Source organism: Astyanax mexicanus, chromosome 23 (genome assembly GCF_023375975.1).
Source record: "Astyanax mexicanus isolate ESR-SI-001 chromosome 23, AstMex3_surface, whole genome shotgun sequence".
In the NCBI taxonomy this organism is placed as follows: Eukaryota; Metazoa; Chordata; class Actinopteri; order Characiformes; family Acestrorhamphidae; genus Astyanax; species Astyanax mexicanus.
In genome coordinates this window covers 30,294,918-30,309,058 of record NC_064430.1, presented here as the reverse complement: position 1 = coordinate 30,309,058, position 14,141 = coordinate 30,294,918, and the positions used below count along the sequence as shown (strand labels likewise).

Here is a 14,141-nt window from a genome sequence, read left to right as displayed (position 1 = left end):
CCCAAATATTTACAACTAAAAATGATTAAGATTAATAGGGGTGCCCAACATTTTTAATATGACTGTATGTAGCTTGTTTAAATACGGTAACCATGTAGTCTACAGTCCGATATACTGACCTCTGAACGATGAAAGAGCTAGCACTTTTTTAAGTGCCCCTTATAGTGTGAAAGATACTGTAATAAATGTTCACCAATCTTTTACCATGTCTTGTAAATGATTCATAATACTGTAATGTACTGTAATATATGTATAATAATTACAATCGAATCTCTGTAATCTGTTAATATTTTGTCTATAGTGTACATCTGTAGCACACAATTTGGATATATCAATGAACATTTCAGATTGTACAAGACTAGACAAGATAGTCTTGTTTATATATATATTTGTATGTATGTAAGCCTCTTCTGTTCTGAATCCATTATTTTCTTCTTGCTTCCTCCAGTCCTCAAAGAAGACAGCGTCGTTCCCCAGCTTTGTGGACGGTAAGTGAACACTTTGTGTTTCTCTTTTATCACCGATAAAAGCATTCACAAGATGTTTTCATCTTTTCAAATCGTTTTGGAGCAGACACCTTCACATGAAATTACACCTATAGGAGCTTTTGTGACACAACCCATAATTTAAGTAGTTTTCAAGGCAAGCTCTTGAAATTGGAGCAGCTTGTGTAATTCAGAAAAGGCAGGGTAGGGCTGCAGCTAATGATTATTTTTGGTGGTCAACTAATCTGAGCGATTATTTTTCATATTAGTTGATTAGTCAACAATTATTTCTGGCATGCCCTCCCTCTCTGCTTGCTGTGGGTACAGCTCCTCTTTTCAGCTTTCAATGTTCTCACTTTAAATCAATAGAAGCAGCTAAAGAAGGGATTTAAATGCACTTAGAATGTTCAGAACATCGGCCTTTAAATTTAAAAATTGCTAATATTTAGTGAGGAAATGTGTAATCCTATGTTTGAGCTTTTTGGAGACAACATGTGTAATGCCCTGCTAAGTGCAGTTCAGCAACTTATGTAGTCTTAGAGCCTCTTTAAAACACCAAATCCACCGGAGATCCTATACAAACTGATGTAAGCACACAGAGGTGGGAAATCCAGGTCCAGAAAGTAAAAATCCCCCCCGGGGTTTTGTTGGCTGGGCCGCAGCAGAGCCACCCAGCCAGTTGGAACAAAACCCCGGGTGGATTTTTACTTTTAACTAGCGTAAACGGAACTGTTTTAAACATCTAAACACCTACCTATCTCAATTGTACATCTGGGACAGTTCCATATTCAAATTCTAGCCATGTATTCCTTAGATCTGATTTACTGGGTAAAGCATTAATAACACTTATGTGTTATTCGCACAAATAACACAGGAATGAACTGCGATGCTGTTCCTAGCGCTGTTAGCTCCTATCTGACGAGACGGTGTCGCTGCCCGGTTTCAGCTCTGCCTGTGGGCGGTCGCGAGCCGAGGTGGGTGGGGCCATGAATGCTAATTCACAGGTTGACATAGACACGATGCCTTTTCTGATCGACTCGTTTTTCGGATTTTTTTTTTTACTAACTACTGCAGACAATTGAGGTAAAGAAACAGTTTAACTGATGATAAGTGTAACTTACCTGTTACACATATTTACTGCTGAGAACAGAACTGTAGCTGGTGCTCTTTGATGTAACTTGTGATGTGATGGGACTCGATGGTCTCAGAATCTCCGGGGACAGAACTGATTGGAAGGTAGAGCTTCATATATCAGCAGATCAGGGGTACGGTTGCAGGATGTAACACAGCTGTTTGCTGACGGCAGCCGGTGTCCCTCGGTGGGAATCATGGAGTCCACATCTCCATATCACACACTCCCCTTAATCCCAGAGCTCCACCATCACACCCACAGCCACATAAACTCCCCATTACACCAGTGCGCCTGATCACACTCACGTACTGCTTACTGGGTATTAGCTGGTGCACTCTCTGAGACCAGTTTGTCTTAAAGCTCTTGTCTTTGGATAGCTTTACATGTCTCACTCTGCCACAGACACAAAAAAACAAAAATCCAAAATGTTGAACTGTGCTGAACCCTTGAGAAGAAACACAGACAATCAAAATAAAGCTACATTTCCTACAAAGTTCCTTAAGAATGGTTTTCTCTTTAAATCGCTTTGTCTTATAGTGGCAGTAATACTGTAGCATGCAGATTTAATTCAGATTAGACACTGAGTGACTCATAGTAAAGATCCACACTTTTAGACTTAAAATAAAGTTGAAATACTTTTAAAGTAGTTCAACAATTAACACATATCCAGAGCTCTAGTGCACCTATCTGTACTTTTCCAGAACTGTGTCACACTTTACCGCAGGGGTCAGCAATTAAGTTTGGCCGCGGGTCAGATATTTTCCGAGCCATTACGTGGTGGTCTGTTTTGGAAAATGAAGTGTAATGGTATGGAGGATGGAGTGCTGCAGACTAGGAGCTCTCCAGCCCAGAGGGTTGTTGAACCCAATGGCAGAACAGTTGATCTCAAAGCAGGTAAACCCAAGAAGAAAGTAAAAAAATAAATAAATAAACACACCGCTCCTCCAAGTCATCAGGGTCTCGGTCCAATACACTATCACTGCCCCGGCTAGTGAATTGGGACACGGCCGGGAAAAAAATGCCCTTATGAAGAGATAGGGAGCCCAAGAACGAATGGAAAAACGAGAACGGGCGGAAACTAAAGTCACGCTGAGCGCGACAGAGAGAGAGACAGGGGAGGAATCTAAACAAAAACTCACCAGAGAAGCATTTTATTTTTTTAAATTATTTTTTCATCTCACGGATCAGATGTTTCATGCTTGCGGGCCACATCTGGCCTTTTGCCAACCCCTGCTTTTCAGTGTAGCAACTGGTAACTGGTTGCTCTTATAGTCTATAACACTGTATCCAGGCAAACAACCATTATACACTGCCTGGTAGGGGTGGGCGATATGGCGATATGGCCAATATTTCATGGTATTTTTTTTACAATGACGATACTCTTGGCGATTGGACAAAACACTGAATTTAAAAATTACTTTACGAAAACACTACTGCAACAAAATTAAAAATAAAATTGTATTATTACATATGATATGATTTTGCACACCCCTAAGTGACATATTAAAAAATACAATAATTTTATCAGATTTGTAACAGAAGTCAATGATTCAGTATGTCAGGATACTAATACTAATATACTAATACTACAAATATCTCCATATATCCAGGATTAAAGTTAAATAAATGATACTAGACAGATATAATCTCTAGTCTCTAGTAGATATATAATGGGAAATGGGGTGGGTGATATGGCACGATATTTTAGGGGTATAATATCGTTCACGATATTCCCAAATTTTGACGATATTATCGTGTACGATACGATGTGGCACACCCCTACTGCCTGGCCAAAAAAAAAAAGATGACAATGCCAGGATTCATGGGGCTGGAATTGAAGGAATCATTTTCACACATGGATTGAGAGAGAGTTCACCACAGAGTCTAGACTTTAACTTCATTGAGAATCTTTGGGATGTGCTGGAGAAGACTTTGGTCAGACTCTTATCGAAACAATGCCACAGTGAATTATCATCTATAAAGAAAGTCAGTGGTAGTGATATATATCACTGCAGTCACATATTTACTGTTTGACACAATGTAAATTTTTTATAATCTTTTTTTATTTGTAAATTTAATTAATTAGGTTATAAACTGATCTTTGCTCTCTGTTTCAGTGCCGGGTCCCTGTGAGCCTGAAGATCTTATTGATGGGATCATTTTCGCTGCTAACTATCTGGGCTCCACCCAGCTGCTGTCTGAGAGGAACCCGTCCAAAAACATCCGCATGATGCAGGCGCAGGAGGCCGTCAGCCGAGTCAAGGTAAAATTACTCAGATAATTCTGTGAGTTTATGTATAGAACTGTTTATAAAGGGGAGGGGATGATCAGTGGGAGCGTCTGTAATCAGTGATGGAGAGTGTAGCTCGGTTACCATGTCCACACACTGTGTTAGATTTACAGATTCAGGAAGAGAGCTTTAATAGTGTGGCATTAGAAAGTTTCCTCATTTATAAACAGGGACTGATATTCTGTTTTAATATTTGCATGATTTGAGCCTCTACCACTTTAATCCATCTGTCTATGCATACAGCACACTGGCACTGTTTTACTGAGATTTAGTGGATTTAGTGAACTTCTGTATGTTTTCAAACATGTTTAGTCTTTTTCATTCAATTTTATTTAAATGTTTTTCCCCATTTTCTCCCCAATATTCACGGCCAATTACCCAACCCATTCATTAGAACTCCCCCTATCACTAGTAATGACCCAACACCAGGAGGGTGAAGACTAGCATGTCTCCTCTGATACATGTGATACCAGACTCTCCCTGTTTTCAAACTGCTGTTGATGCATCACAGCGCACTCAGAGGAAAGCGCAGCGACTCGGTTCCGATACATCAGCTCACAGACGCCTCGTGCTGATCCACATCACCCTTTAGAGTGATGTGGGGAGAGAGCGCCATCTACCCACCCAAAGAGAGCAAGGCTAATTGTGCTCTCTCGAGGCTCCGGTAGGCGATGGCAAGCTACATGATCCTGATCACAGGGGCAGCAAAAGCACACCTCAGGCGACTCTGTTTGTGGCGTGCTTGCAGAAATGGCTTCTTTCGCATCACTCTCCCATACTGCTTCTCCTTGCGCAAAGTGCGCTGTATTGTTGACCGATGCACAGTGACACCATCTGCAGCAAGATGATGCTGCAGCTCTTTGGAGGTGGTCTGTGGATTGTCCTTGACTGTTCTCACCATTCTTCTTCTCTGTCTTTCTGATATTTTTCTTGGCCTGCCACTTCTGGGCTTAACAAGAACTGTCCCTGTGGTCTTCCATTTCCTTACTATGTTCCTCACAGTGGAAACTGACAGGTTAAATCTCTGAGACAACTTTTTGTATCCTTCCCCTGAACAACTATGTTGAACAATCTTTGTTTTTAGATCATTTGAGAGTTGTTTTGATGAGCCCATGATGCCACTCTTCAGAGGAGATTCAAATAGGAGAACAACTTGCAATTGGTCACTTTAAATACCTTTTCTCATGATTGGATACACCTGGCTATGAAGTTCAAAGCTCAATGAGATTACCAAACCAATTTTGTGCTTCAGTAAGTCAGTAAAAAGTAGTTAGGAGTATTCAAATCAATAAAATGATAAGGGTGCCCATACTTTTGCACCTGTCAGATTTTGGTTTAATGCATATTGCACATTTTCTGTTAGTACAATAAACCTCATTTCAATCCTGAAATATTACTGTGTCCATCAGTTATTAGATATATCAAACTGAAATGACTGTTGCAAACACCCAAATATTTACAACTAAAAATGATTAAGATTAATAGGGGTGCCCAAACTTTTTCATATGACTGTATGTAATTAGATGGGTTCTTGGGTGGTTGTCTACCTAAAATCTATTCTATTATATTTCATTTTAAGCACTTGTCTAGCACTGGCCTGCATAATGAAAAATCTACCGGAACGGTTGGTGGTTTGGAGAAACTTCTGCATGGTGAAATTGCACAATTGATTTACAGTTTGAAAAAAGTTTGTGTATGAAAACAGGGGCACAGAATTGGTCCTAGGTGTAGACTCATTAGATTCATTTATTTAAGACAAGTGTGAAAATGCAGTAAAAAGGCTAGCTAGCTAGCTGTCCAGCTTTACAGTTTTTTACAGTATCAAAAGTTCAGGCCATGAAATGAAAGCACATTGGGATCATTTACTGACCCTCATGGATTCCCTAATCACCCTGAATGAGGCTCACAGGGGTCTGGGCTGATCTGCTCTGTTTGCGGAGCTTCGTTAGCGCTGTGGTAAGAAACTGAAAGCTGAAACTCTGATTTAAAGCCCTGCTTCTATTCTCCCAACCTCTGCTTATCCCCACAACGCTGCTGTGGATTGTGTTTGCCCGCGGCTCTGATGGCGGGTACAGTGGTTGGGTCCTATTTTTGTTATGAGATGAGATGAGATTTGTTTGTTTACACCCCAGGAGATGTTGTCTAATCAGTAGTTATGGGATTAGAGTGTAATCTGCCTCGGTCTCTGTGGGCCGGGATGAGAGCTTTTCAGCTGCCACGCTTCGCGCCAACTGCAGACTCGCCCGTGAATGCTTTATAATACTGCGCCCTGAATCAAAGTGACGAGGTTATTAGTGGGATCTTTCCTCAAAGCCTCTGTGTGTGACATGAGAATTGTGACACGCTGCTTGTTTGAGACGAGCTGCGTACTTTTAAAGGCAGAAAAAGTAGCAATATGGTGGTGAGAAGGGGGGAGGGTTTCTCAGCACTTTATTTCTATCATTTATTTTTATAGTTTTATCACATTTTCTTCCCAATTACCCTAGCCTCTATCTCCGTCTCCCCTCACTCTACCTCACTCTACTCTATTTCCCTCTACCTCACTCTATCTTTATTACCCAATTACCCAACCCACTCATTAGGACTCCCCCTATCACTAGTGATGCGCGCTCGGAGAAAAGCCCAGCGACTCGGTTCTGATACATCAGCTCACAGGTGCCTTGTGCTGATCAACATCACCCAAAGAGAGCAAGACCAATAGTCCTCTCTCAGGGCTCCGGTAGCCGATGGCAAGCTGCATGAACAGGATTCAAACCGGCAATCTCCTGATCATAGTGGCAACGCTCAGCCCACTGGACCCTTCGAAGCCCCTTACCTCACTCTACCTTACTTTACATCCCTCCACCTCCCCCTACCTTCCCCTACCAAACTCAAGCCCAATCTACCTCACTTTACTCCCCCTACCTCACTCTACTCCACCCTACCTCTGACTTCCCTCACTCTACCTTCACTCTACCTTACTCAACATCCCTCAACCTCACTCTAATTCACTCTACTTCCCCCTATCTCCCTCTACCACACTCTAGCCCACTTTACTTTACTCTTACTCCCTGTACCTCACTCTACTTCACTCTACCTCAGTCTACCCTCACTCTACCACACTCTACCCTAATTCAATTACTCTATATCCCACTTTACCCTCACTCTACCTCACTCTACCCTAATTCAATTACTCTATATCCCACTTTACCCTTCCTCTACCACACTCTACCCTCATTCAATTAATCTATATCCCACTTTACCCTTCCTCTACCACACTCTACCCTCATTTAGTTACTCTATATCCCACTTTACCCTTCTTCTACCACACTCTATCCTCATTCATTTTCTCTATACCCCTCTTTACCCTCCCACTACCACACTCTACCCTCATTTGATTACTCTATATCCCTCTTTACCCTCCCACTACCACACTCTACCCTCATTTGATTACTCTATATCCCAATTTACCCTCATTCTACCACACTCTACCCTCATTCAATTACTCTATATCCCACTCTACCCTCCCTCTACCACACTCTGCCCTCGTTCGATTACTCTATATCCCACTTTACTCTCACTCTACCACACTCTACCCTCATTTAATTACTCTATATCCTACTCTACCCTCCCTCTACCACACTCTGCCCTCGTTCGATTACTCTATATCCCACTTTACTCTCACTCTACCACACTCTACCCTCATTTAATTACTCTATATCCCACTTTACCCTCACTCTACCACACTCTACCCTCATTTGATTACTCTATATCCTACTCTACCCTCCCTCTACCACACTTTGCCCTCATTCAATTACTCTATTTCCCACTTTACCTTCACTCTACCCCACTCTACCTTCATTCTACCTCACCCTACCTTCACACTACCACACTATTCAATCAATCTACCACACTCGATTCCATTCTTGCTCTACTTTACTCTACCTCCAGCCTCATTATGTCACATGACCACAGTCTGCAGTGTGACGTGTGCTGTTATTCACAGCATTATAGCAGCTCTTTTGATGTGTTAATCATTAAAACATATCGTATCGTGATATTAATAGTAATACATTGTATCGTAAACCCTGTAGTAGAGAGAAACTCCTATCATTTTAGCTAAACAGTATAAATATGTGTGGAAGGCCGTTTCTATAATTGGATGTAATCTCTGGACATGCTGCCGTGCTCTTTTAATTAAATGGGGGTGGTCAGACTGGCCAGCTCACTCTGCAGGGACCCCGTGATGTTTGTCTTGCCAGCGCAGTTTAAAGCCGGTCCAGAATTAGCCCTCCTGTTAGCACATGCACTTCCTCCCGGCAGATGGGAAAGAAAATGCCTCAACATGAACCCGTAATGTGAAAGCTGGCACACACACACACACACACACACATCAGAGAGGCTGTTATCCCTGGCTTTCCAAAAGCCTACCATAGGCTGCCATTCTGCTGAAGGCAAAATCAAAGGAATATGCCCCCTAATCTGCCACATCTATATATAATACTATTAATCACTATGGATAGTAGTCTTGTGTTGTGATGTGTTTCTTTGTTCAGAGAATTAAAAACAATTTTCAAAAGTATAAAATATCCTTTTTTTAAGTGTGAATATAATTCAGTTATTAAAAAAGACAGATAAATGTAATAATGATTTGGTACAAAAACAGTATCCACAAAAGTGGAAGAAGAGTCTGCGAAGGAGAAATATAGAAAGTCTTCAGTAGTATGGCACCATTAATTCTGTCTCCTAGACCACACTTTTCGTGGGTCATGCAAGCCTTAAGAAGTGGAAATGCAGAGTTACCTTGCCTTAAACTTATGCTAACCACAAATTAATAATAAAAAAAATCACTATAAACAAACTGACAGTGGACTTTTAATTCAGTGTTAAGTGCTGTAATATGCGCTGACTGTCTAGGGGTGTTTTCACCAGTGATGTCAGTAATAATCTGACCATTTTATTCAGTAACGAGTAATCTAACATGTTACTATTTCCAAACAAGCAATCAGATTTAAGTTACTTATCAAGGTTACTGAGCATTACTTTTTTATAATTCTGGCTGGACATGTTTAAAGGATGGACGAGAAAGACATTACGGTTATGCTTTATTAACCGTAATTACTCCAAAATCACAACAGGCTAGCGAGCTAACAGGCTAACACTAGCCCATTTGGGCTCAAAACACATAGACCCCGTGCTCTCCCACACCTCACACACACCTAATTACACTCGGATGCACAAGGGGAGGTTCTTACAGTTCGGTCCAAAACCAACTCCGGAGTGAATCTATTTGTGATGACCCTACTATCAAATATACTTCACATGTTCAGGTACAGTTTAAACTGATTTATTACCCAGATAATTACTACAGCTATTAACCCTCCTGGTTATGTTACGGGTCAAATTGACCTGTCTTAAAGTTTGAAGATCTAGAAAAAAATAGTTTTTTGTTCACTATGTAACTTCTTCAGCTTTCCTTAATTAGTGTAATTAACATATAATATGAAAATGGTTCGTCTCACATATTTGCAACCATCCCCTGCAAAAACTAAAACTGAACCAAAACTGCAATGTTATGTTTCAATGTTATGTAAAACTATTGTTTTATATGTTGGTCTTTCAAAAGTAATGAAGTAGTGAAACATTAAAAAAAGGCTGAACATGTATTCTTTTATTAAAAACAAGTGAATTATCCTAATTGAACAACTATATATGCTGGTGTAGAATACAGAACCTTCTTCCTGTATTTACTTTCTTGCTTCTGCCCTCACACGATTGGTTGTTGGGGAGCATTTTGGTGGGTTTGTGTTTGTGTGAAGACAAATCTAATTTATTGTAAAAACAATCCAAGTGAAAAAGTCATCAACTTAACTGAATCAGAGGAACTAACTACAGGTGTGAAAGCGTCGTAAATATGGCTCTGGTTCTTCTGTAGCCGCCTTAAAAAGCAGCATTCGCTTTGTAACGAGGGGCAGCTTCTGTAAACAATAGATTTCTGTGAGTGTGTATCACAGTGAGTGTGTATCACGGCGAGTGTGTATCACAGGCAGTGTGTGGCTTTGATCACACTCAGAGAATTTCATTCAGAGCTGAAGACAGCGGTTCAGAGCCTGGGCGCTGAATTAAAACGCTGGAATTGAAATGGTTGTCAGAGCGATGAATAGTTAATGTCAGGTGAACACTGCGTCAGTCTGAGGAACGCAGGAGCTTTTTACTAATGAGAGACGAGGCTGGGGACGCTCGCGTGGGCTGCGGAGTCACCTGCAGCTTACAGATAAACTACAGCGTTTCTACCTAATCTCATTCAGAGACACTAATACTGAATCACTCAGTGCTGCTTCACTATTAGGTGAGATTAGACAATTCAGTGACTGAAACCTCATTTATTATAGAATTAAATGTGCAACTGCTTGAATAAACTTCATAAGCAAGCTCTGGGAAAAATTAAGGGACCATTTCAGTTTCTGAATCAGTTTATCTAATTTAGCTATTTATAGGTTTATGTTTGAGTAAAATAAATTGTTGTTTTATTCTAGAAACTTCTGCCAACATTTCTCTCAAATTCCAAATAAAAATATTGTCATTCAGAGCATTTATTTGCAGAAAATGAGAAATGGCTTTCAGACCTCAATTAATGCAAAGGAAACAAGTTCATATTCATAAGGTTTTAAGAGTTCAGAAATCAATATTCTGAACTTTGGTGGAATTTGGTGGATTTGGTGGAATAACCCTGGTTTTTAATCACAGTTTTTATGCATCTTGGCATCATGTTCTCCTCCACCAGTCTTACACACTGCTTTTGAATAACTTTATGCTGCTTTACTCCTGGTGCAAAAATTCAAGCAGTTCAGTTTGGTATGATGGCTTGTGATCACCCATCTTCCTCATCTTCCTTCCATGTTTTCAATTTGGTAAAATCAAAGAAACTCAGCATTTTCAGGTGGATTCTTAATTTTTCCCAAAGCTGTATATATATATATATGAAATACAGTGTTGTGAAAAAGGTTTTTTGATTTTCTGATTATCAAACAAACTTTTATAGCAAACAAATATAACCTGAGTAAATATAAAAAGCACTTTTTAAAATATGATTTCATTCATTAAGGGGAAAAAAAAAATCTATCCAAACCAATCTAGCCCTTCAATTTCACTACTAACCACAACCAGGCCTGATTACTGCCGGACCTGTAGAATCAATAAATCACTTAAATAGAATCTGTCTGACAACATAAAAAGATCATAAAAGATCTTAATAAGCAGCACATTATTATACCCCGATCTGGAAAAAAATTAAAAACAGAAGCGAAACCAAAGTCATTGATCATCCATCAGTCTGGAAAAGGTTATAAAGTAATGTCTAAAGCTTTCGGACTCCAGTGAACCACAGTGAGAGCTATTATCCACTAATGGAGAAAACAAAAGGGCATGGAAAACTCATCCAGGAGGTCACAAAAGAAGCCAGACAACATTTAAAGAACTGCAGGTCTTAATCACCTCAGTTTAGTTTAGATCAGTGTTAACCCCTTAACGCCTGTTGTTGCAAATATGCGACTAACCGTTTGATTCAATCAACCTGCCAAGATAGCGCCTGCATTCCCCCAATGCCTGTTAGTGCATATTCGCCCCGGACCTAGGAACCTTTGACAATTTACAATTCAAATGAATCTAGAATTCAAATTAATGAAATGTTTCCTGTAATATTTGTGTATATTGTGTTGGTGACAGTAATTGGTGTTATTTATTATTGAATGCCTGCTGTTGGGTGCATAAATAAAACATTGATTTTTCACTGTTATATTACTCTGTTATTGTTATCTTAGTATGGACCATTATGTCTGTTGTTGCAAATTTGCAACATACCAAAATTTCTATTTATTTTTGTACAAAAGTAAAATTAATAATCTCAACAATATTTACTATCTACTTAAAGGTAAAACACACATGAAACATTTTTTCATATACAGCTACATTAATTCAGGCGCTAAGGGGTTAATGATTCAATAATAAGAAAGAGACTGGGTGAAAATGGTATCCATGGGAGAGTTTCAAAGCAAAAAAACAGACCTGTAGTTCTTTAAATGTTGTTCTGGATTCTTTTGTGACCTCTTGGATGAGTTGTTCATGCCCTTTTGGGATAATTTGCGTAGGCTGCTCACTCTTGGGAAGGTTAGGGTTTTAGTCAGTGTTTAATTGTTTTGTCCATTTGTAAATAATAGCTATCACTATGGTTTACTTGAGTCCTAAAGCTTTAGAAATTGCTTTATAACCTTTTTTTCAGGATGATAGATGATCACTGACTTTGTTTTCTTACTGTTTTTGAATTTCTTCAGATCGGGGCGTAATGTGTTACTTTTTTATCTTTTATCTGCTTCATGTTCTCAGACAGGTTCTATTTAAGTGATTTCTTGATTCTACAGGTCTGGCTGTAATCAGGCCTGGTTTTGGTTAGTAGTGAAATTTAACTCAGCTTTCCAAAAAGTATGATTAATCATTTCAAAATAGCTTTTTGTTTTTACTTAATTACTTATCATTGTCTGATATTTAAGTTTGTTTGATAATCTGAAAAATGTAACTATGAGAAAAATGCAAAAACAAGAGAGCAAATACTTTTTCACACCACGGTATGTGGTGAGTAATGAGAGTCCGGGGCTGCAGCTGTGCACTAGACACACACACACACACACACACACACACCTGTGGAGGGGGCAGAGACTGTAAGTAATGGGGTGTAGATGAATCAGTATGTGTCAGATCAACACACACACAGACATACACACACTTTAAACCGGCATTCCTGTCTTTGTGGGGTGTTTCCCTGTGCTATGCGACATGTCAAATACAAAAAGTCATGGGACAGCAGGATACACTGTAAGTTGAGTATGTGATGTATTACCTCAGGGGATGGCTTGGAATTGCTCACACCTGTATAAGATCTGAGGTGTTATCTTGTTAGTGAGCTTGAATACTATAGCCATCATTCTCATTTAAAGACTAAGTAATACACTACTGGTCAAAAGTTTTAAAAGTATATGTTGTCCAGTGGCTGTGTACTTCATGACCTAGATAAGATGGTTTTTTTTTTTTTTCTTATCAATGACTTTATTACAGCAGTTCTTCACCTGTCAGACCTCTAATTCTTCTCTTCACTGCTGAAACTGAGCCTCAGTCCAATCATGTTAAGCTGAGCTAAAGGCTAAAGCTGTTTCCATGTGGGTCAGCCAGACCTGACTCTTCCTGTAGCAGTTTTCTCCAGTTTCTAATAGTGTTTTGATATATAAAGGAAAGATTTATACCTTTAATAGTTACAGAGTAACTCTATGTTTCTGTGTCCTTTTCTAGTTATTATGATGAACGTGTTAATGTGTTGTGTGTGTAAGTGTGTAAATGCTGCAGTAGAGAGTAACAGTAGTAACTCTATCATTTCCAGCTTTACTGCTTTACTACAGACAGAGTTTGGAAATTCTAATTTAATTAAATTAATTGCCAAAGCTCACTTTATTCCCATTGCTACTTACTAGTATTTAACAGTATTTATTCCAGATTGTCTCAATAATTGATTAATTAACATTGGTTAAGACATAATTAATCATTACTATAGTTTTGAGTAATAATTATGAATTAAAAGGATTTACAACATTCTTAAGCATTAAAATTATGTTTGTGTTTATGTAAAATAAGGTTTTAATTAGTGTCAGTTAATAATTAATTGAGGCATTACTTAACCATTTAACAATGTTTATTACTGTATGTGCTTTTTTTAACTTTTTCTACCAATATACATTTTTTAGTTCGTGTTTTTGTTCATGCCCTGGCAGTTAACTTCTAGATTCTGAACCATTTCAGGTTAATTACTGGATGTTAAAAGGCAAAAATAAATAAAAAAATAAAAAAACAGGAGTGTTCTAAAACTTTTGACCAGAATTGGCTGTCAGATTTCTGAGTGAGGTACAGCTGTAGTATTCACAAATATTTGGATGTATGATATGTATAATTTATAAAGCTAGTTTTAATGGTGATCACACACGGCTCTGTAAGAGTGAAACTCTCGCGCTGATCTTGAAATCTGCTAATCTGGCCCTCTTACCCACTGCCATTAAAAGCCATTCAGAATGAAACCATGGCAACTGCTATCTCTCTCTCTCTCTCTCCTTCTCTCTCTCTTTATCTCTATCCTGCTCTCTCTCTCTCTCTCTCTCTCTCTCTTTATCTCTATCCTGCTCTCTCCCCCCCTCTCTATCTCTCTTTATCTCTATCC

At 39.1% G+C, this 14,141-nt stretch overlaps 1 protein-coding gene across 4 annotated transcripts in view; it reads left to right on the top strand.

Annotated features, from left to right (window-relative positions):
* Positions 1-14,141, top strand: part of apba2b (amyloid beta (A4) precursor protein-binding, family A, member 2b) — a 255,994-nt gene that overhangs the window by 188,833 nt on the left and 53,020 nt on the right. For all 4 annotated transcript variants that reach the window (XM_049471040.1, XM_049471042.1, XM_022665124.2 and 1 more), the window contains 2 exons: positions 449-488; positions 3,735-3,880. In XM_049471040.1, coding sequence (XP_049326997.1) covers positions 449-488; positions 3,735-3,880 — 186 coding nt within the window. The remainder of the gene's footprint in view (positions 1-448; positions 489-3,734; positions 3,881-14,141) is intronic.